The sequence below is a fragment of the Elephantulus edwardii genome, unplaced genomic scaffold, assembly GCF_000299155.1.
Source record: "Elephantulus edwardii isolate Elephantulus edwardi_28Jun2011 unplaced genomic scaffold, EleEdw1.0 scaffold00006, whole genome shotgun sequence".
NCBI classification, from domain to species: domain Eukaryota; kingdom Metazoa; phylum Chordata; class Mammalia; order Macroscelidea; family Macroscelididae; genus Elephantulus; species Elephantulus edwardii.
This window is the reverse complement of record NW_006399756.1, coordinates 2663917-2684830: the sequence shown is the minus strand read 5'-3', so window position 1 is coordinate 2684830 and position 20914 is coordinate 2663917. Positions and strand designations below refer to the sequence as shown.

Genomic DNA, 20914 nt, shown 5'->3' with positions numbered 1-20914 from the left:
TGTCCAGCAGGGTGGTGTTTGGCCACCAGTGTTGATCATCCAGATAGAGGCTTCGGCCAGAGCGTCCTGATCAATTGGGGGAAATGGTTGATGCAGGAAGAATTTCAAATGTTCGTGGAATCTGGACTTTCTGGCCTCATAGAAGCTGGAAACTACAGGAAACAGTTCCCTGAAGAGGTCTTTACCTTTTGAGTCAGAGTTACCCCTTAAGCCAAATAATAGTTTAACTGCTCAGGAGTAAAGATCCCCGTGGAACCTTGTGTACTGTTAAGGAATTGTCCGTGTGCTGTCAGCTTGGCAGCGGGAGCTCGGAAGGAGAGATGAGAAGTTGGGGTGGGGCAGGGACTTTCTGTTCTTTATGGAGAGGGACAGCATGCTGGGGAGGATGGAGGGACAGCGCAGGAGGGGAAGACCCTCTATGAGGTGGATTGATTCGGTGACTGGGGTAATCGGGATGGGTGTATCAGAGACAGTGCGATTGGCACAGGACAGAGCAGGGTTTAGTGCTGTTGTACATAGGGTCGCTATGAGTCGCAAGCGACTCAATCAATGGCACATAACAACAATGGTGAAATGCCTTGAAAGGGTGTCGAGGACGGCACACAGCCTGAAGAATGTAACTGGTGTGGTTGATAAATCATTGACAGGCTACATATTTTGTTGTGAATACCGCCCTCCCCCCCAAAAAAAAATTTAGCATCAAGAATGACAGTAAAATGTTTAAAACCGTAAATAGCATCCCGCCCCCATCTCCCCAAGCCCAGGAGACTGCCCTGAGAGGTTCCCATGGCTGTGCGGGCAGAGGTGGGTCAGAGTCTGTACCGAGGAGATGAGTCCCATCCTGGTGGCCAGCATCGTGGCCCTCATGTAGAAGCTGGTGCGAGCATGGCCGACCGACCACCTGTCTGGGAGGGGCTGGCTGAGGCATTGGTCCGGGGGTCCTGGAACAGCTCTGCATGTCCCCTCAGCAGCAAAGCCCTGTAGTCACAGAGGTTGTCAGTGGTTCGACATGCTTGGCACCAACCCACATGGCACCAAGAGCTGTGTGGCACCGGCCCGTGTGGCCCGAGAGCGGTGTGTTTCATTTTTGAGCCAGCCTCATGCTTAGGTGGTAACAGCAGTCTGGCTGTGAGGGTCCATGGGATATTTGCTGTTTCCATCACTGAGGTGGGAGACCCCGGCTCCGCTCTCCCATTCATCTTCCAACCCTGGGACAGCTCACATGTCTCCTGTCACCCCTGCCCATCCCACACTCGCTGGCACACTTGCCCAGTTGTCCTTGGTAAAGATGCTGGAGACTGCCCAAAGTCGAGCAGTGGACGTGGAGGACAGCCCTGGCAGCACTGTGTCCTGTCTCCCTCGTGGCCTGATGTCCAGCATCCCCACGTCCCATCCCCCTAAGCCAGTGCCATCGGCATCCTGACCCTGAGAGGAAGCGGCCAGGGCAGCCACAGCCCCGTCCTTGAAGTGCTGTGAGCATCTTCCTGTCTGCTTTCCTGATGACAGAGCCGGCTCAAGAGGTGATGACGTTCTCCTGTCCCTTATGCAGCCCCAGCGCGGTCCTGGAATCTCCTGGGGAAACACCAGAGCCGCTGGCCCAGTGTGCAGCCTGGCTGATGGCCTATTTCCAGGACCCTGTGACGGTGAAGACGCTGCCAGTCCCAGCTCTCCACCACCCTGTGTTCCAGCAAGGTGAGTAACCAGGGGCTGCACCTGATGGCCGCTCACATTCCAGGCTGGTGTTATGACTGCATTTAACCAGGGATAGTATGTGGCCAAGCAGGCACGTGGCCACAGGGACACAGTGGAGGCAATGACAGTGACACAGGCAGCTTCACTGGATGCTGTGCCGGGAATAGGACACACTGGGGGCTCATGGCAATGAGGTGCTCAGGCAGGTGTGTCACGTCTCCAGTGACTCCAGTGCAGTCCACCCAGCTGCTGGGAGGACATCACCGAGGCCATGGTGCCGTCACTGGGGGCTTAGCGTGCTGTCTCCAGCGTTCCCGCATCCGTACTCTGTTCGCAGGAGATGAACTGAGAGCCTGTGGTGGCCAGCTTGCTTTCCTTTGTCATTCTGTTTGTATCTGCTCCATGTACAGATTCATCATGGTGACTAATGTTACACAGGACGCACTGGGAGTTAGGGACTTGTTTTCACTGCCAGGTCCATGTAAACCCACACCAGGCTACTGCTGGCAAGTCACTTCTGACTCATGAACATTCTGCATTGGGTTTCTGAGGCCGTGAGCCTTTGTAGGGGAGCCTGCCTGCCTTTATGGGGGAGACCACCCATCTTTCTCCCTCAACGCAGCTGGGAGTGCGGGACCTTTGGTAGTGCCGCCCAACACATAACTCACAGTGCTGCCATGGCTACTCATGTTGTGGTTGTTGTGTGCCATCGAATTGTGCATAGCGACGCTATGTACCACAGCTCTGAAGCCTGACCTGTCCTGAGCTAGTCTCACTAATTCCAACACACCAACCCCTATCTCCCCAGTTACTGTTTCAGTCCATCTCATCTGAGGTCTCCTCTCCTTTGCTATCCCTTGACCCTTCTGAGCATGATGCCCTTCTCCAAGGACCGATCTCTCCTGGCCATGCGCCCAGAGCTTCAAAATCCTAGCCTCCAAGAAGAGACTTGGTTTCCCCCTCTCCAAGACAGACCAATTTGATTCCTTGGAGGTCCATGGTATGTTCAAGACTCTTGGGTATATGCAGAATATATAGAGATAAAAACTCATATTCACTACTCTTGAATCAAAACAGAATCATAGCTGACGCTCTGTGGGTTTTCTGAGGCTGTAAATGCATGGGAGGATACGCCCATCCTCTGCTGGGGATTTACGTTGTCAGAGAGGGACCGTCATTGGGTTAGCAGGTAACTCCCTGTGGTCTACACACCAAAGCTCCTGCACACATCATCGTTGTCGCCGTTGTTGTTGTGAGATGCTGTGAGGACAAGTCGTAGCAGCCTCTGAACGACGGGTCTGAATGGTCTCTGAGGTGCGTGAGCCCACTTTTCCAGTGAGGTCAGTTTGTCTCGCTGAAGGTCGTCCTCTCTCTCACTCACTCTCCACCTTTTCAGCTTGATGTCCTTTCCAAGGACTGTCCCCTCCTAACAGCGTGTCCAAGGTGTAAGATGAAGTTTCACCATCCTTGCCTGTAAGGAGCTCTCTGCTGATAAAAGCGTGCATATACATATACGAGGGCTTTAAGGGGAGTGTTTTCTTTACCCTGAGACAAAACCCAGCCAAACTCGCGGTGGTTGAGCGGATTCCAGCTCACAGTGTCCGTGGAGGGCTGAGTAGAACTGGCCCACAGGTTTCCTTAACGCTTTGCTGGCGAACAAAGACATGTCATAGTCTGAGCCTCGCCCTGTGTGACGCCTTTCCTGGAGCAGACCACCCTCTCTCTGCCGTGGAGAGCGTTGGGGGCTTGAACCACTCACCTCTAGAAGATGTAACAAGCATGCCTCAGGCCCCGGGCTCTCATATGAGGTGGTTGTAAAGCAACCGTGAGTTCCCTCAGAGGTTTCCTCAGCTGTCAGGTGGGGAAATGCTGCTATGATTTTGTGAAGAAGTAACTTTGAAAGGGGAGTGGTGTCTCCAGGGTGAGGGTCAGAGGCGTGACTGACATGTGAGCTGGTACCTGCAGCCGCGATGGACCAGGTGCCACGTCACCCCTGAGATGCAAAGGGTGTGCAGAGATGTGCAGGGTGGGCAGGTGCACGTGGGGTCTCCAGGACGAGGGGCAGAGAGCGGATGCCGCCTGTGCAGACACTCTGTAGGTGCCCGGGAGAAGGCCTGAGTAGGACCCTGAGTGATCCTCGTGTCATCTTGGGGAGCCTGGCAGTGTCCGTGACCCTGGAGGGCAGGAGGGCATCTGCGGAGTTGCTGCCATCACCCAGGGTCTGTGATGTCACCTTCAGGGACAGTTTACAGGAAGCCGCTCCTGGGTCCTCCTGGGAGGGTCCTGGGCCACGTGAAGCCAGTCCTGCTCACCTGAGAGTGCTGTCACTCAGGAACAGGGGACACGGAGCCTCTGGGCTGCTGGGAGCTAGTCCAGGACAGGGGACAGGAAGAGGGGCAATGCTGCAAGTGGGTGGGTGCCTGCTGCCCGGCTGAGCGGCCTGGGCTGTGAGTCCTGGGCCGGGTGCCAACCCAGGTGACAGCAGGCTGAATGTGGCCTGGCCTGGCCGGGGCAGCCTCTAGTGCCCCTCTGTCCCCCACATCCTCAGATCTAAGAAGTGACCCAGGCCACTTAGCTTCAGGGCTGTCCCCTGGGGCGGGCCGTTCCCTGCATGGCGGGGAGTATCTCCCGGGGCTGGATGGTCTTCTAGGGAGGGCTATCTCCTGGGCATGTAATGTCTCCTGGGGGCTGCCTGTCCCAGCCGTGGGGTGTCTCCTGGGGACGGGGCGCATCTTCTTAGGAGCAGGGTGTCTCCTAGGGGTGAGTTGTCTCTTGGGGTCAGGGTACCTCCTGAAGGTGGGGTCTCCTCTTGGAGGCTGCTGGCCCACAGTGGCAATGCCGGAGTGCTGTCACCACATGCCCACTGGTCCTTTCCAGCAGGGTTTTCTCATTAGACCCGCCGTTCACTCCTGGACAGGCACCAGACACACGTTATGGTTTTGAGAGGGGAGGTGTCAGTGGTTACGGTGTGTCACTAACCCCAGATGTGCAGCATCAGAGTCCCCGCGAGTGAGGTGAGCTCGGGCTGCGGGTCCTTCCTTCGACTTGATGGCAAAGGAGCACACGTGTTTTCACGTGTCAGAGATTCTGCTTCTGGGTCTGGCTCTGTTCCTCTCCCAACCCCACGCACCTTCCCAGAGAGTCAAAGATGTTTTCCTTTTTAAAAACATTTTCTTGTGTTTTGAAAGCTTACAGAACAGATGGATATTCCATTCAGTCATCCCTACACATTGTGTTTGATGACCTTGACTCTGATTCTCATGCTGTGTTATCAAATCTACAATCCCTGGCAGGGATGGAAGGAGCCCTGGGGGCAATAGTGCTTGTAGTGCTCAGCTGTTTGTTAACTGGAAGGTCCTCTGTTCAAACCCACTAGCCGTTCTAAAGAAGGAGCTTGAAGTCATTTCCTCCCATTAAAGATGGTGGCCCTGGAAGCCCAGTGGGTCCGTCCTGTGCTGTCCTCAGGGGTGACGGTGAGCGTCCGGAGGGTCCGTCCTGTGCTGTCCTCGAGGGTGTCTGTGAGCGTCCAGTGGGACCATCCTGTGCTGTCCTCAGGGGTGACTGTGAGCGTCCAGAGGGTCCGTCCTGTGCTGTCCTCAGGGGTGGCTGTGAGTGTCCAGTGGGTCTGTCCTGTGCTGTCCTCGAGGGTGGCTGTGAGTTGGGTCAGCTCAGCCAGTGTATTTGGTCTGAGTCTGCGATGCTTGTGCTTCTCTGGACCACCACCTATCAAAAGTAGATGTTCACATGAAGAACAGTAAGTTGCATTTTTTTTGTGGGTTCAGTCTGGTCACACACTGCAAGTTTTCTGTGGTTCACTTCTTTTCTGGGATGAATTTTCAGGGTTGATTCTCAGTGGAGTTGTTCTGACGTCGTGCTGGGAGACAGCAAGGCGGCTCCTACCAGAGCCAGGGAGTCTAAGTGACAGCAGCAGTTGGAATAACAGGAGCTCTTCTGAGAGCCCTGTTTGCAGATGAACGTGAGCAAGACCGGCCACCCAAGGGACACCAAGGCCGCAGCCGGGGGTGACTCTCAAGAGCAGTCATCTCTTGGCTCCGTCCCTGAAGCTGGACTCCAGCCGCCAGTAGGACCATGCTCTGTCTTCTCCGCAAGGTCCTTCCTGGTCTCCTGCAGCTTCTGCTGGCACCGGCATTCCTGGCTTCCAGAAGCCTCTCCTGTGAGCTTTTCCCTCCATGTGTCTCTCTGAAGCTGTTCACCACTCAAATGTGTTGAAGACCCACCTGCCCCTGTGTGACTTCTTAGCTGCTCTGGACATCTCCACAGGCCCTGATCCCAAAGGAGGTCATGACAGAGATCATAGGAGCAGGGATCTGCACTTCCCAGCTTTTGGGGGGACCTCCCTCCAAACCTAATACCACTGAACCCATTCTTCCTTATAGCCACCTGTGGGACAGTCCAACTGTCCTGTAAGCTGTCTGTCCATCTTTACAGGAGCAGAGCCTCACCTTTCTCCCAAGAATGCTGACCCAAAGGTTTGAACCACCGACCTTTCAGTTCGCAGGGGAATGCCTGAACCACTGAGCCGTCAGAGCCCTCAACCGCCCAGTGGCTGTGCCCCTGCAGATGACCAGCGGGGGAGCCTGGCCCGGGCCCTGGAGCAGGCCGCACCGGGCCTTCCACTTCTCCTGGCCTCTGGGTGGGCACCCTGGGCCACCTTCCTGGAAGGGCCAGCTCTGCTGTGTCCGCTCTGAGGCCAGGCAGCACGGAGACCACGTCACCCAGCAGCCGATGCCGTCTCACACCTGACGGTTTTAAAAGATGAGTTCTGAGTTTTCTTTTCAAAGTGACTGCAATGTTCCCTCTTAAATGAAATATTTAACACTTTGGTAATTCCTTCGTCACAGCTATTAGCTCATGGCGGTGGCATGCAGGCTCACGGCAGCCATAAAACCACAGGCCTTCCACCTCTGCCTGCAAGGAGCTTCTGTGACTTTCCTCTCAGGCCCCACAGAGGACCCTCGTTCTCATCCCCTCGGCCCCCCTTCTGGAAGATTCTCCAGAGAAGCTTGACCTCAGAGTTACAGGAGGCTCCCTTGTCTCATTACGGCCTAGCTACACCTGTGAGCCACCCACTGCCAGGAGGGTGGGTAGGACCACAGAGAAGAAGGTGAGCCCCGGGTCCTGCTGGACACAGTCCTCTATACTCATGTCCCTCTCTGAGCCCCCAGCACGGAGGCTCAACATCATTGGCCTGCCCTCTCCTCACCACACACTGCCCAGTACATCACATACCAGCATCGAGTCCCTTCTGGACCCCAGACATCGGGCCTTCCAGATGAGGCCCTCGGGCTGTCCTGTGTCTGCATCTTCTCGTAACCTCAAGTTGTCTAAAGAGAGCACAGAGCTGAGGGGGGAAGCCCTTTCTGTCCACTTCCCTGTCAATGCCTTGCAGTCAGGCAGCTTTTCCTTTGGGTCAGTGTTCTGATGTCTCTGCCGGAAGTTAAAATAAGAACATCGTTTCCGGTATAAGGGAAGCTCTTGGTTCTTATCAGAGGTGTGTCTGCAGGTTCACTTTGGCAGGAACCACTGGGTTTGAAGAAGGGCGGGTAGAAAGTGCCGACCCCGCTGTGCGAAGTAGCACTAAGCCTTGCAAGCTGGCTGTTGATTAGAGCACGCTCACAACTCACGCTTGAATAAGTGGGAAAGAAACTGCTGGTGAGAATGGCGTTCCTTAAGCTGTGGAGAGACGGCAAAGCAGAGGCCTTGGTCTGCGGCTAGTGCTGTCAAAAGAAGGGATGAGAAAATGAGGTTGCAGCAGGGGTGGTGGCCAAGGCCACGCCAGGGCTGTTGGGCTAGAGGCCAGGACACAAGTCCACTCAGGAGGGACCACCACCGAGCGGTTCATCTGTGCTGGAGAGCAAAGCCCATTACAGCCCAGTCTGCTTGTAGGACACGCAAGGAAACAAGCTGCTTGGCTTGTTGGGGTAAAGGTCCAGCTGCAAGTGGCTGACACTGTAAGTAAAGGAGCTGGACTCATTCTCCTATCTGGAGAGTGTACTGACCCTTGAGGGCTGGCCTTCCACCTGCCCAGAGCGTGCTTCCTGGTGGACCAGAAGACGGACTCATGCCTCAGTCTTCTAGTTCTCCTGAGATTTTCATCAGTGGATCCTGACAGGTGGATCGTGAGATATTTACTGCTGACCGGGGTGCACCCGGCCTGTCTCCGAAGCGGGACAATGATAAAGGAGATAGGTGGGAGGTGGTGTCGAGGAGACTGCTGACTGGAACAGCGCTTATCATTTGCTGCTGTTCCTTTTTGGTTTTGACTATTTACAATCATTTTCTTTTCAAAAGGAACCTAGGCTAATTTTTTGGTTGATTATTTTGGTTTTTACTTGTTATTGGGATCTGACTGAAAGCTTATGGAGCAAATCAGAAGAAATTAAAACAGTTTCTCCTTAGATTCAAGGTTAGTGGGAATGTCAGGGCAACATGTCAAAGGATGCTGGAAGGGTCAGCGAGATCAAGGAAGACTCTTCAGGGAATGGACTCACACAGACGCATCGTGAAGAAGATGGTACAGGACAGGCCAGCGTTTCCTTCTGTTGTCCATTCTGTCACCAGGTCACCATGATTCAAAACCAGCTCAGTGTCACCACACCACAGCAGCTTGTCTGTTGCAAGCCACGTGGAAGGTGCCCAGCTGTCTGGGGCCAAAATCTGTGTTTGAAGGTATTTTGTGAATTCCTTTTTCTGGAAACACCCAGCTGATTGGCACTATCGTGTCCTGGCCAGCGGAGGGACAGCTCCTGCAGGCGTCCACTCCTTCTCCTGACATGGACCCAGCCTCAGGACTGCTGCTCACAGAGCCGGCGTGTCCTTCCAACTCACAGGACATGTTAATGACACGCCTACCCCCTCTCGTCAGGGAGAACTTGGTCTTTGTCGACCCCTGGGATGCTGAGAGTAGGGTGAGGGTCTCGTCCGGTCACTGGTCCCCAGGAAGACAGAGCGTACCTCAGTGCAGAGACCCCCTTGACGGATGGTGGAGCCGAGTCAAGTGAGAGCAGAGGGATGGCCAAGTCGAGGGTCCTGGACATTTACTTGAACCAGGAAAACTGAGCTTGATGAAGACGCCTCCTTTCAAGGCCACTGGCGCCCTTCTGCATGTGGCTAACCACGGGCGCCACGGGCAGCTGGGGAGTCCACTCCTTCCCAACCTGGAGCTGCAAGTCGGGCCTTTTTGCAAATAAGCAATGCTGACGATGTTTGGATCGATTTCCCCCCACCCCTAGAAATTAACCTTTCATTTAAAATGACTGTGACAGATGGGAAAATGACAACTAATGCAGCAGTTTGCTTCCTTGGAAATTCATCTTTGCTATTTGACTCGATGGCACATAACAGCAACAGTCAAGAGAGCAGGCCGAGCGTTGGCCTCTGCCCTCAGAGTGGTTACAAATAACCTAAAAATCCCCGTTCTCCTTCCAAACAACCACCCAGGCATGCAGCAGCCACAGCAAGTCACAGACACGGATGGACGGACGACCTACCGGGGCGGGAGGGCAAACCCAGGCCTCAGGGTGGAACCTCCCTACAAACACAGTAGCAGAGACTCAGGCAGAGTCTTCCCAGTCCTTAAGATGATAGTCCATTGAAAGGACTTCTTCACATTCAAGTTCTAATGACTGTGTTTCACATGATTCTAACTTTGGTGTCAGGACCAGGTTTCTGACACTGTAAATCTTTACAGGGAGAGAGAGACTGCCCGTCAGAGCGGCTGGTGGATCAAAATCACTGGCTTTTTGATAAGCACAGAACATAACACCAGGACTCCTTAAGAAAATAGAACTAACCTCTGTCGTCATTGTTGTCAGGTGCCATCGCGTCGTCTGAGACTCATAGCCACCCTGCGTTTAGCAGCTCTGAAACCCGCCTTGTCCTGAGCCACTGACTCTGACCCACCTAACCCCAGTGTCCCAGTTATCCTGTGAAAACATCTCATCTGGGGTCTTCTCCTGCTCTGTCGCTCCACCCTTCTAAGCATGTTGTCCTTCTCCAAGGACAGGTTCCTCCTGGCCACCTGCCCAAAGGGCATGACATAGAACTTCAAAATCCTTGCCTCCAAGGAAAACTTCGTTTCACCCTCTCCACGACATAGGTATTTGTTCTCCTGCCTGTCTATGGTATGTTTACTAATCCTCTCCAGCACCACAACTCAAAGGCATCAATTCTTCGTCTGTCATTCCTAGTCATTATCCAGCTCTCTGATGCATAGCGTGTAATTGCAAAGACTACAGCCGATCAGGCCCACCTTAGTCTCTAGACTGATGTCATTGCTCCTCAGCACTCTGGAGGGGCCCCTGACAGCAGACTTCCTCAATGCAATTTGTCTTTTGATTTCCTGACTGCTGGTACCAAGAATGTTGATTGTGGAGCTGAGCAAACCGAAATTGCTAAAAACCTCAATGTCTTCTCTATCATGATGCTGCCAAATGCCATTTGACCCAGTCGTGAAAATCTTTGTCTTCTTGACCGTGAGTTTCAATCCATATTGAAGACTGCAGTCCTTGACCTTCTTCAGCAAAAGCTTCATTCAGGTCCTCCTCAGTTTCTGCAAGCAAGGTTGTGTCATCTGCATAATACAAGTTGTTGATGAATCTTCCTCCAGGCCTGATGCCACATTCTGCCTCATCGAGTCCAGCCTCCCAGATGATCTTTTCTGCATCTAGATTGAAAAAGTATGGAGACAAGATGCATCCCTGACACACTCCTTTCCTAGTTCTGAACCATGCAGTGTTTCCTTGCTTGTTCCAACAACTCTCCTGGTCCAAGTATAGGCTTCCCACGAGCACAATCAAGTGTTCTGGGATTCCTGTTCTCTTCAAGAGCTGTCACACATAGTAATTAAACAGTAAACCTGAAAATGTTTCTATTAAAAATAAAAACCCGTTGCAGACTAGGGTGCCACAGCCTTGACGTCATCCTTGGCCGTGTGTGTGCATTTTGTGGCGTCCTCCACCTGTCCTGACATTGCCCTCAGTCACAGCCTCGAGACCAGCTGTGATCGGGTTGCTGCCAAGACATGGAGTCATATCGTCACCTTCTTATAACTTCTCATATGAAATGGACTTGGAAAGTAGGCATTTCATGTCAAGCTGATAGATTAAGACTTTGCCTTTGGGCTCGCTCAGCCCCTGTTGATTTCCCTGTATCTCCTACCATCATACTTCCACAGAGAAGATGTCCAATAATACATTTTTTGTTTCGCAAAATACATTTTCACAGGTAATGTATATGTGCTTTTATATCACTCTGTTGTTGTTGTTGTTGTTGTTGTTGTTGTTGTTGTTGTACCATCATGTGAGAACCAACCCACGGCTGATCCTTCAGTGGGTTAACGGCACAGGAGGGGATTGTCCGTCCTTCGGAGCAGCCACTGGACTCAAACTACGTGCCTTCTGGATTGTAGCTCAGCTTCTTACTGGTAGGCCTGGTATCACTAGAGGAAATGGCTTTTTTTTATTATTACTTTATTGTACACTGGTTTATTTACACAGTGTGTGAACATTGTTTTTCACACCAGATCTTTTCTATTTCCTTAACCACCGCCTCCCCCCACATCAAATTGTGTGACCCTGTGATCATCGCCTCCCCTCCCCCCCACCTTGGACCCTCAGACTCGTTCGACAGTAATGATCTTACACAGTATTTGTCCTTGTGGGACTAAGTTCATTCACTTAGCATAATGCTCTGCGGGCCTCCCAAGCTAGGTAGTGGTTTACAAAATCATTGCTCCTGTGTGCTGCATACTGTTTCATCATGTGAATGTGCCATAATTTCTCAGTTCGTTTCATCGTGGTTGGACGTTTGGGCCGTTCCCATGTTCTTGCGATGGTGAATAACATTGTTATTAACAATTCTGTGCAAGTGTCTGTGCCTCGGAAATTCTCCAGATCACTGGCAATAAGAGAGATGCAAATCAAAACCACGGTGAGAGACCATCTCACCCCAGTAGCAGTGGCAAAGTTTAACAGGACAGCAAGTAATAAATGTTGGAGAGGCTGTGATGAGATAAGAACTCCTATGCATTGTTCGTGGGACTGTAAAATGGTACAACCATTCTGGAAAGCAGTTTGATGCTTCCTCAAAAAGCTGAATATAGAAATTCCATATGACCCGGCTATTCCACTGTTTGGAATATACCCCAAGGAAATGGTATTTTAAAGAAAAGGTGTGTTGAATAGGGGTACCAGTTACCTGTGTAAACAGTAACGTCGAATTAATGACAATGATGCTGAAAAATGATTTGTTGCAGGGACCGAAAGTAAAACTATTACCAGTTGATTGCTGGCAGGGAGCTCTGGAGGCCTCGAGGAGAGAGAGTTGTGCTGCCAACCCAGAGACAGGCGGTTCCAATCCCCGAGCGGCTCAGGTGAGAAGGATGGGCAGTCTTCTCCGCTCTGAACACCCACTGGCGGGTCAGCTGTGAGGCAGGCACAGCACCTGCGTTAGTGCTCAGAGGTGCCCCTGTCCCTGCAAACCTCGGTTCAGGCTGACTCGGCAGGTGAGACCTCCGGGGTTGTTACTCCCTGAAAGGCTGGTTAAGTGCTGGTTCAAGTGTTAGCACAGGAGAACCAGATGTTAATGTGGAGGAAAGCCATCGGCCATCGGGTCATGTAGCTGGCTGCACAAAAAGCAGGTGTCCCTGGGTGTCCCCAGCCCCATGCTTTCACCATGGACAGTGAGGACTTGTGGAGAGGGGCTCAGTGAAGGGGAGAAGGAGGGCCGGTTTCGGTGCCTTACTCCAACGTCATGACCCGTGGTGGGCAGTAACCTGCCCCCTTCCTACGATGTCCATCTGGTGGGGTCATGCAGGCCATGTTTAGGGAGTGGTCCCTTGAACCAGATTGCCCCTGGGCGGCGTGAACACACAGCGTCTCGGTTACTATGTCAGCTGCTGCGGCTGCGGCTGAGGATGGTTTCAGATAGCAGACCTGGCCTCTTGTCAGTTGCTGGGTGTAAGTACACTCCTTCCACCTTCTAAAATTCCCTCTCCAACCCCAACTGGGCTTCCGGGGTTGTCCCCAAACAGGTGAGTTCCCTCCAAGCTCCCCTCAGAGGGGCCTGGGAGGCCTGGGGGCTGAACTCTGACAAACCTACCTTCCTCCTCTCTGGATAAAGCGTGTGAGAAGCAGTGAAAACGGTACATCCAGCCCCTTTGATGCTCTGGAGGGGCAATAGTAAGTACCAGCCCTGGAAGGCCCGAGTGGCCAGACCCATTCATGACAGATGTCCAGGCCGCAGACCCGCCAGTACCGTGGCCGCGTCTGGGTGGAAACCACATCCTTGACAGTCATGGTGGAGGAGCCAGATGGGTCTAAAAGAAGATAACAAAATGGTTTAAGCTACTTAGGTTGAATGCCAATTATATTTTAATATTCAACTGAGCATATTTTACTAAGAAGAAAGCCTGCGTTGACGCATGCATAACTCATAGGCGGTGTTGAGCAGCTGTGGCACTGCGCTCCCAGAATCACTTTGTGCATTTTAGCAGCATGGTAATTTAGTAGAGAACTACCTGAGTGATGGCATTTTCAATGAGCAGGTAATCTACAGAGAATTTTTATATGGTTATGAGTTCTCTGCTCCTGCCCAGCAACACAAAAATACATCAAGACCAATTACGGTATCAACTTCCAGTGTGGTACCCTCACCACACAGCGCATGTATTTTTGCCCCAGGCATTTCAAATTGCATCTAATTTGAAATCTTTGGGGTTTTAATTAAATTTCAGAATATATGGAATTCTTCATTAGTACCTGCTCTGAATAGCAGATTTTGCTTCTCCAGGCCTCTCGTTAGAGGAGACGGCTGGGGTAAATAGCGTGTTCAAGACTGATCATTTGTGGGGCCCGGGTATGGGAACAGAAGTCGTGAAATGCAAAATAATATCAAAAAGATTATTAGTCCAGGGAGAGTCTCTTGATTTGTATTTTAATGGAATTTTACATTTCTCTTAATGATTTGCAAATTGTCCTCTGATTATAAGATGCATTAAGCTTTTCATTTTAATGGCAAAGACACAGCCATTAGCAGAATTTTCCTCCTGGCTTCCTCTTGGAGCCTCCCCGAAGCAGATAAATATTGAAACCATTAACACCTTTTGATGTATGTTACGGACGGTAGTTTGGACCTGCCTGTGGACGCTGTGAGGGTGGGGTCTCCCTTCACCTGGTGACAGGTGAACACCAGATAGCCGTGTCCAAGCTTGGAGAGCACGACTGACCGCTGGAATTTTGTGGGCTGTGTTGTTTATGTTGACACTAATGCATTTAAATATTATTAATGACCCCATTTGTATTAACGGGAGCACACTTCGCCCAAGTTCAGCTCCATGGTGCGTGTAGACTCTGCCCTGTTCTGCTCCCAAGGTCTGACTGAGAAGGGGGGAGGAGAGAGGTGCGCGGGTGGCAGGGATTCCGGAGGCAGAGTCCTGTGACACCCTCAAAGAGACGGGGAGAGCGGACCGCACACCCCCGGGTGGGCACAGTGGCCCCCCGCAGCCCACTCAGGGTGCTTGGCTCAGCTTCAGCCTCTGACATGTGGTCTGGGCTCCGTGGTGGCCTTCCCGCTCAGTGCCAGCGGAGTGGGTGGCATCAACATGCAGCTAACAGTGACCAGAGGAGCCATGGTCCAGCCTGCTGCCTCCTTTCCAGTCCAGGGACCATGATGCGTCTGGGCAGCTTCTGTCCTCACCCCCACCCTGCACAGTGGCCCCCAAGTCTCAGTGTTGGGGATGGAGTCAGGTGAGCTTGGGCTCTTCTTCCACCTTCCCTGGGGAGAAGATCTCCCGTAAAACCCAGTGGCAGACACTGCCACCTGGAACCCCACTCTGTCAGGGTCTCAGGTGGTGTACTCACAGGTGTGCAGCCCAGGGGACCTCTGAGTGCAGGAGAAGCTGAGACGGCAGCTAGTGTGTGAGGTATGGGAGCCGTCACCAACCAGGTGCCCTGGGATGCTGCTGTGCCCTGCCTCCGCTCTGACACCCCGTCAGCAGAGTGGGGACACCAGCAGCAGTATGTGAGGAGGTCGAGAGCGTTCTGTGAGACACCTCCACCTGGGTGCAGCGCAGGAAGGATGGCCATCTCACGGCTGGGCCAGGGCTCACTGACCCCTTGGAGAAGGACCACGCAGAGGTGCTGGAAGGAAGGCCAAGCAGAGCCACCAGGTGACCAGGCTCGCTGGTGTACTAGAGATGGGTGGCACTGCAAGACTTGACTCTGAGTTACTCTCTGATTCTGGAATTACACTCACCATGGCTCAGCTTTCAGCCACACAACAGACAGGCCTGTGCAGTAAAGGGTGACGCTAGGGAAGTACTCAGACCTTACAGCAAGCAGGAAGTGTTTGCCCAGAGAAAAGGCTCAGGAGGCAGGAAAAGAGGAGAGGAGAGGAGAGGAGGAAGGATGGGAGAGCAAAGGAGGGGAGGGGAGGGACAGGAGAGGAAGGGAGGAGAGGGGGAAAGAGGGAAGTGGAGAAGAGAGGGGGAGGAGAGGGGAGGGAAGGAAAAGAGGGAGGCGGGAGGGAGGGGAGGGGAGAGATAAAAAAGATGGATGGAAACAAGAATGAGAAGAAGGAATAGGAAGTGTGAGGTTACACCGAGGGGACTGTGATTAATGCCATAATGCAAAATCTAAATGAATTGTTGAGTGAAAATCCAATTGATTGTAAACTTTCACTCAAAGTGCAATAAAGAGTCAGAGCCTGAGATACTAGCTCCTTGTTCTCACTGGAGCCCAGGGACGTCCAGGCCTCCAGCCTGAAGTGCTGCGTTGCATGCTGCTTAACCGCCAAGGGTGCCCAGTCACTGCCCTGGATGCCCACCATGAACAGTGGACAGCAGGGGGTACAGCTGCCAGGACCATGGTCTACAGAGAGACATTCAGGCCATACCTTTTCATGGGAACCAGCTAATGGGGCTAATTAAAGTCTTAATTGGAAAGGGACTTTTCCTCTACCTGTAATTTTTTTTTCTTCCCCACTCACCGTTAAGCTACAGTAAACAGCCACGTGGAGGGCTTTCTGGATGGAGGAGAGAACGGCCCCGTGCACACATACCTGACCTAGCCGCAGAGAGGACAGGTCTGCATGGAGCTCCCAGGCTGCCCAGGAGAACACAGAGAGCGGGGCCCTGGGCCCTGAGTGCGAGGGTCCTCAGCTCTGCTCTAAAAGCCCCACTCGCCATCTGGTCCCTTCTGTGGAATCTTCTTCAACTGTGATGAGCTTTGCTTTCACTCCCTCTCCAGATGTGTTTGCTGAGCTCCTGAAAGTTGTCCTCCACCACCCCTGAGGTACTGTGGGAGTGGAGTGACCTCTAGGAGAGTGGAGATAAGTCAGACATGAAAAGGCAGAGAGGAGACACGTAAAACGTGAAGAAACGTCAATCCTATGACTCCACGGGAGAGAGATAACCGGCCTTCTCCTGTAGAGCTCCAGCCTCCGGACTCCAGTGGAGGCCGTCGTGAGTGGGAATCAACCTGACAAGAGTCAGAGCAGTCGTAGAATAAGGCCTCATGAGTAAGGATGCCCAACGAAGAACGGAAGACTTCCTGTTAGTGATGGTGGTAAAGCATGTGGACTGTGTCCTGGTCTGTCAGGAGAGCCAGCATGTGGAAGACGCACAGAAGAGTGCGCCGTGGAAGCCAAGATGGGAAGGCTCCTCTCAGTCTGGACGTGTTTTCAAGAGGAGGCAATCCCTAGAGAATAACGCATGGTTGGTAAAGCAGGGCCCGTGAAAAAGGACACCCACGGTGGCCTTGGCCATGGGCTCAAACGTGGCAGTGGCTGAGGCTGGTACAGGATGAGGTGATGTTTTCTTCTGCTGTCCATTTGTGGAGCCACTATGAGGTGATATCACGGCCCCTAACAACATCATGGTTGAAGAGGATCTGTCGGTGTTTGTACCTCTGACCAGCATGTCTCCGAGGATCAGGGCAGGATGGTATCCTCCTTACCTGTGGAATGTACCAATGATCAGAGAGTGAACAGATGAGTGAAGGAACCATGAGTTCACTTTGGGAGCATTTTTTAGTGTTCCTGAGCTTGGGTTCCACATATGGAAAGACAGTAGTAGTTTCTAGACTTTGAAAGTGAAAATTAAACTAGAACTTTCTTTTCAGGCCAATGGATGTTGTTGTTGTTGTTGTTGTTGTGTACCGTAGAGTCGGGGCCCGTAGCTGACCCTCTGGCAGGTTTTCAGAGGGAGCGAATCACAGTAGAGAAGATTGCCCATCTTTCTCCCACAGGGCAGCTGCCGGATATGAACCACATACCTTTGCAATGGCAGCTCAGTTCCTTACCACTAAGCCACCAGAGCTCACTAATGGCTAATAGGCCATGTTTCATTTTGCCCAGTGAGACAAGATTTAAGGAGATCGTCTATTGTGTGTTTCTAATTATTCCATTAAAGAACACAGGAAGGGAAGCAGTGTTAAACAGAGAGTCGTCCTTTGACGGACACACTTGGCTCCCATCCTTCCATTCACCAGTGGTCTCTGCACTGGTCCCAACCCATTGGCCAATGCTTGGAAACCACTCACCTAGAGAAACACAAAGCCACGGACTCCAGAAAGCCCAGGTTCCTGTAGAAATCACTCTGTCATCATTAGTCTGAGAAAGAATAGAGAGTGGACCGTTCCTGTGGCCAGAGAGAGTAGCCTGGATGAGGTGGGCCCACTCTCCCTCTCTAGACAACGACTCGAACAAATAAATGGCTTTAACAAGCTTTATATTACAAGTTTAATATGTATATGTTGTGGAAGTAAAAATTTTAAATGCAATTTAAAACCATGGTGTCAACGATACAAAGTATGTGTGATTAGTTTTAATACAAGATATTTTATGGAGAGATAAGTCCTCTCCTATCAAAAATGCAAAACATGGTGGAGCAGAAAACAAAAGACCTGAGTAAATGGGCGAGATCTTGGTCACTGAAGAAGTCACTGCTGTGAGGACACCCCCTGTCCACGACTGTCCTTGGTGTTCGCTGTACTCACGGTTGCTATCAGCCTGTTTAATCCCCAATTCTATAAAAATGCAAAGGGCCAAAATATTTCAGCCCACTGCTTGGAAGTTGATTTTGACTCTTGGCAACCCTTTACCAAGTTTCTGACACTTGATGGAATTTGCAGCTTGTCCACTGACTTCAGTTAGCTGTCTAACACATAACACATTACCCCAATTTCTGAAGTGATCTTTGAAAAGAAAGGTGAAGTTATAGGACCCTCATTGCCTGTCTTGCTATCAATACTTACGATAAAACAACAAAAACAAAACTCAACAACCATCAGGTCAATTCTAAATTGTGACAAACACACCACACCACCACCTCATTGACTTCCAAGGCCCTAAGTCTTTGTGGAAGGAAACCACCCACCTTTCTCACTCAGATAGACCGGTGGATTGGAACCTCTGACCTTTCAGTTAGCCATTTAACATATCATTCGCTATGTCACCAGAGCTCATTAAACACATTATTAATCTTACTGTAGGCTTATCTGTGGAAGCAGGAGTGGCATCTACTTCCTAAATAACATGCCTCTGGAAACTCTATGAACTCTGATAAATGACTGTAGTTATAGAAAGGCTTCAGGCATTTTGTTCATAGGGTCACTATGAGTCAGGCTCAACTTGACAGCAGTCAACAACAACAAGGCTTATCTAGATCAAGACACTGTGGAAGTACTAGCTAAAGAATAAAAGTAAGTTAGAAGAGATAGCCACACTTTATAATAATTTTATTTGGGGTAAAAATTCTGAATAAATCAGTGATGAAAGTATTTTCAACAGATGGTTGGACCATTAACAGATGGCTTGGACAAATATCTAGCCATCAGAAAAAAAAAAATTACCTTCCATTTCTGCCTCACACCATAGATGAAAATCAACTCAAAATGTATACAGGTACCTAAACAAAGTAAAACTCTAAACAATTTTTAAATAAAACACTCTATGGCCATGCATGACTTGAGAAGTAAACATTTTAGAATACAAAAAGATTCAACATGAAAGATTTAACCATCAATAAATTAGATGTTATAAAAATTAAAAATACATATACAAATCACTGAAAGATATCATTAAAAAAATTTAAAAATTATACCAACCAGAACTAAATGAAACTTGAAATATTTTTTAAACAGAAAGCAAACTGAAAAATTTCTAAGTATGTAGAATTTATGACACATTCTTACATAACCAAGAAATTACAAGTGAAATTAGAAAATATTTTGTGGTGGATGGCAACAAAAACAAAGAATCTCAAGAGATATGGTATGCAGAGAAAGTAGTACATATGGTATGCAGAGAAAGTAGTACTCAAAAGGAAAGATCTGCTGTGCAAAACAGTGTATACAAACTTTGAAAATAAACCAATATAAATTTTTTTTAGAAAAAAAGGTAATTTATAGCCATAAATGTCTACATGAAAAAACAAAAATCTGAAATCAATAGTACCTTAAGGAACTAAAAAAAAAAATAAATAAGAGAGCAACCTAAACCCAAAACTAGCAGAAAGAAGGAAATGCTGATTACGGCAGTGATTAAAGAAAAGAGCACAGAAAAACAAGACAAGTGAAGTTGGTTCTTTGGAAAAATATTTTTCTAAACATTGACAGGCCTTTAGCTATATTAATTGAGGCAAAAAGAAAGAAGACTCACATTATTGAAATCAGAAGTGAAAGGGGATATTACTGGTAGCTTTACAAAAAAAGAAAGCAAAAGGCTTGAAGAGAATACTTTGAACACCTGCGCATCAACCCATTGGCTAACCTACATGAAAGGGACACTTTCCTGAAAATGCTGACTGCCTACCCTGAGCCAAGAAGACTAGAAAATCTGAACTCACTTAACAAGTAAGGAGATTCAGTGAAAAATTTTCCAACAAAGGAAAACAGGACCAGATGAATCCAGTGATGAATTTCAGCAAGATTGTAAAGAATTGACTTCATTCTTCTCAAACTCTTCCGAAAAGCCGATGATGAGGCAACCTCCCAGTCTCACCCTGGAAGGTCAGTGTTACCCTTTGCCAGAGACAAAAATGCTGTTAAAAATCACCATCCTTGAATCATGTATCCATTGCTGTCACGTCAGTCCTGAGCTCAGCCCTCCACTGGCTTCTGGGGCTGTAAATCTTGATGAAAAAAAGACTGTTCATTGTTCATCTTTCTCAGAAAAAGTACCTGGTGAATTTTAACAATTCTACCAGGACTCCTTTATCCAACAAACCCAATTCAGCATCATATAAAAAGGATTATACACCATAAGCAAATGGGACTTATTCCTAGATTGCAGGGATGGTTTACCATATGGAAATGAATGTAACAAATTACATCCCTTTATGGTCATTTCAATCTATTCAGAAAAGAAAGAAAGAAAAACACACAAAAAGCCAACATTGAATACTTTGGATGACACCCTTAAAGCCCTCAGTACACTTGGAAGGAAAATACCTCAACATGAAAAAGAACACATATGAAAAACTCATGGTTTCAGCATCATACTTAATGGTAAAAGATTGGAATTCTCCCTATGTTGAAGCAGAACACAGATTTAACCACTCTGTTCAGCGTAACACTAGATGAACTAGCAAAGACGTCCAAGAATGGTTTCTTCAAGAAATGGCACTAGGACAACCGGGTCTCAACATCCAAAAGAATCAAGTTTGATGCTTAGTTTACACCATACAAAAATTAATTAGAAATCTAGAGTCAAAGACCAAGTTTAACAACTGAAACTATTAAACTCTTAAAAGAAAGCAGGTTAATATTTGTGAGTTGGATTTGACAGAAGACTTTAAGTATGACACCAAAGATAAGGAAAAAGTAGGTAAATTTGATTTCATAAAAATTAAAAACCTTAGGGAGCTCTGGTGGCCTAGTGGCAAAGAAGTTGCACTGCAATCCCGAAGGCTCGTGGTACAAATCCACCAGATGCTCTGCTGGAGAAGGAGGGCCAATCTCCTCCTGTGCTAGTTGGATCTGATTCGACAGCACACAACAAGAAAAGAAAAAATAAATTAATAAATTAATTTTTTAAAAAATTAAAAACCTTAGCTCATAGAAAGGCTTCAGGCCTTTTGTTCATAGGATCACTATGAGTTGTTTGACTCACTGGCAGTCAACAACAGTAATATCAAATGACACTTATTAAGAGAGTAAAATCCACACATAGTGAGGGACAGTATTTGCAAATTATATATCTA

At 49.6% G+C, this 20914-nt stretch overlaps 1 protein-coding gene across 1 annotated transcript in view; it reads left to right on the top strand.

Moving 5' to 3' along the window:
• Window positions 1-1009: 1009 nt before the first annotated feature.
• MGMT (O-6-methylguanine-DNA methyltransferase) overlaps window positions 1010-20914 on the top strand; it is a 44600-nt gene continuing 24695 nt past the window's right edge. The window contains exons 1-2 of the mRNA XM_006880125.1: window positions 1010-1074; window positions 1550-1692. Coding sequence (XP_006880187.1) covers window positions 1010-1074; window positions 1550-1692 — 208 coding nt within the window. The remainder of the gene's footprint in view (window positions 1075-1549; window positions 1693-20914) is intronic.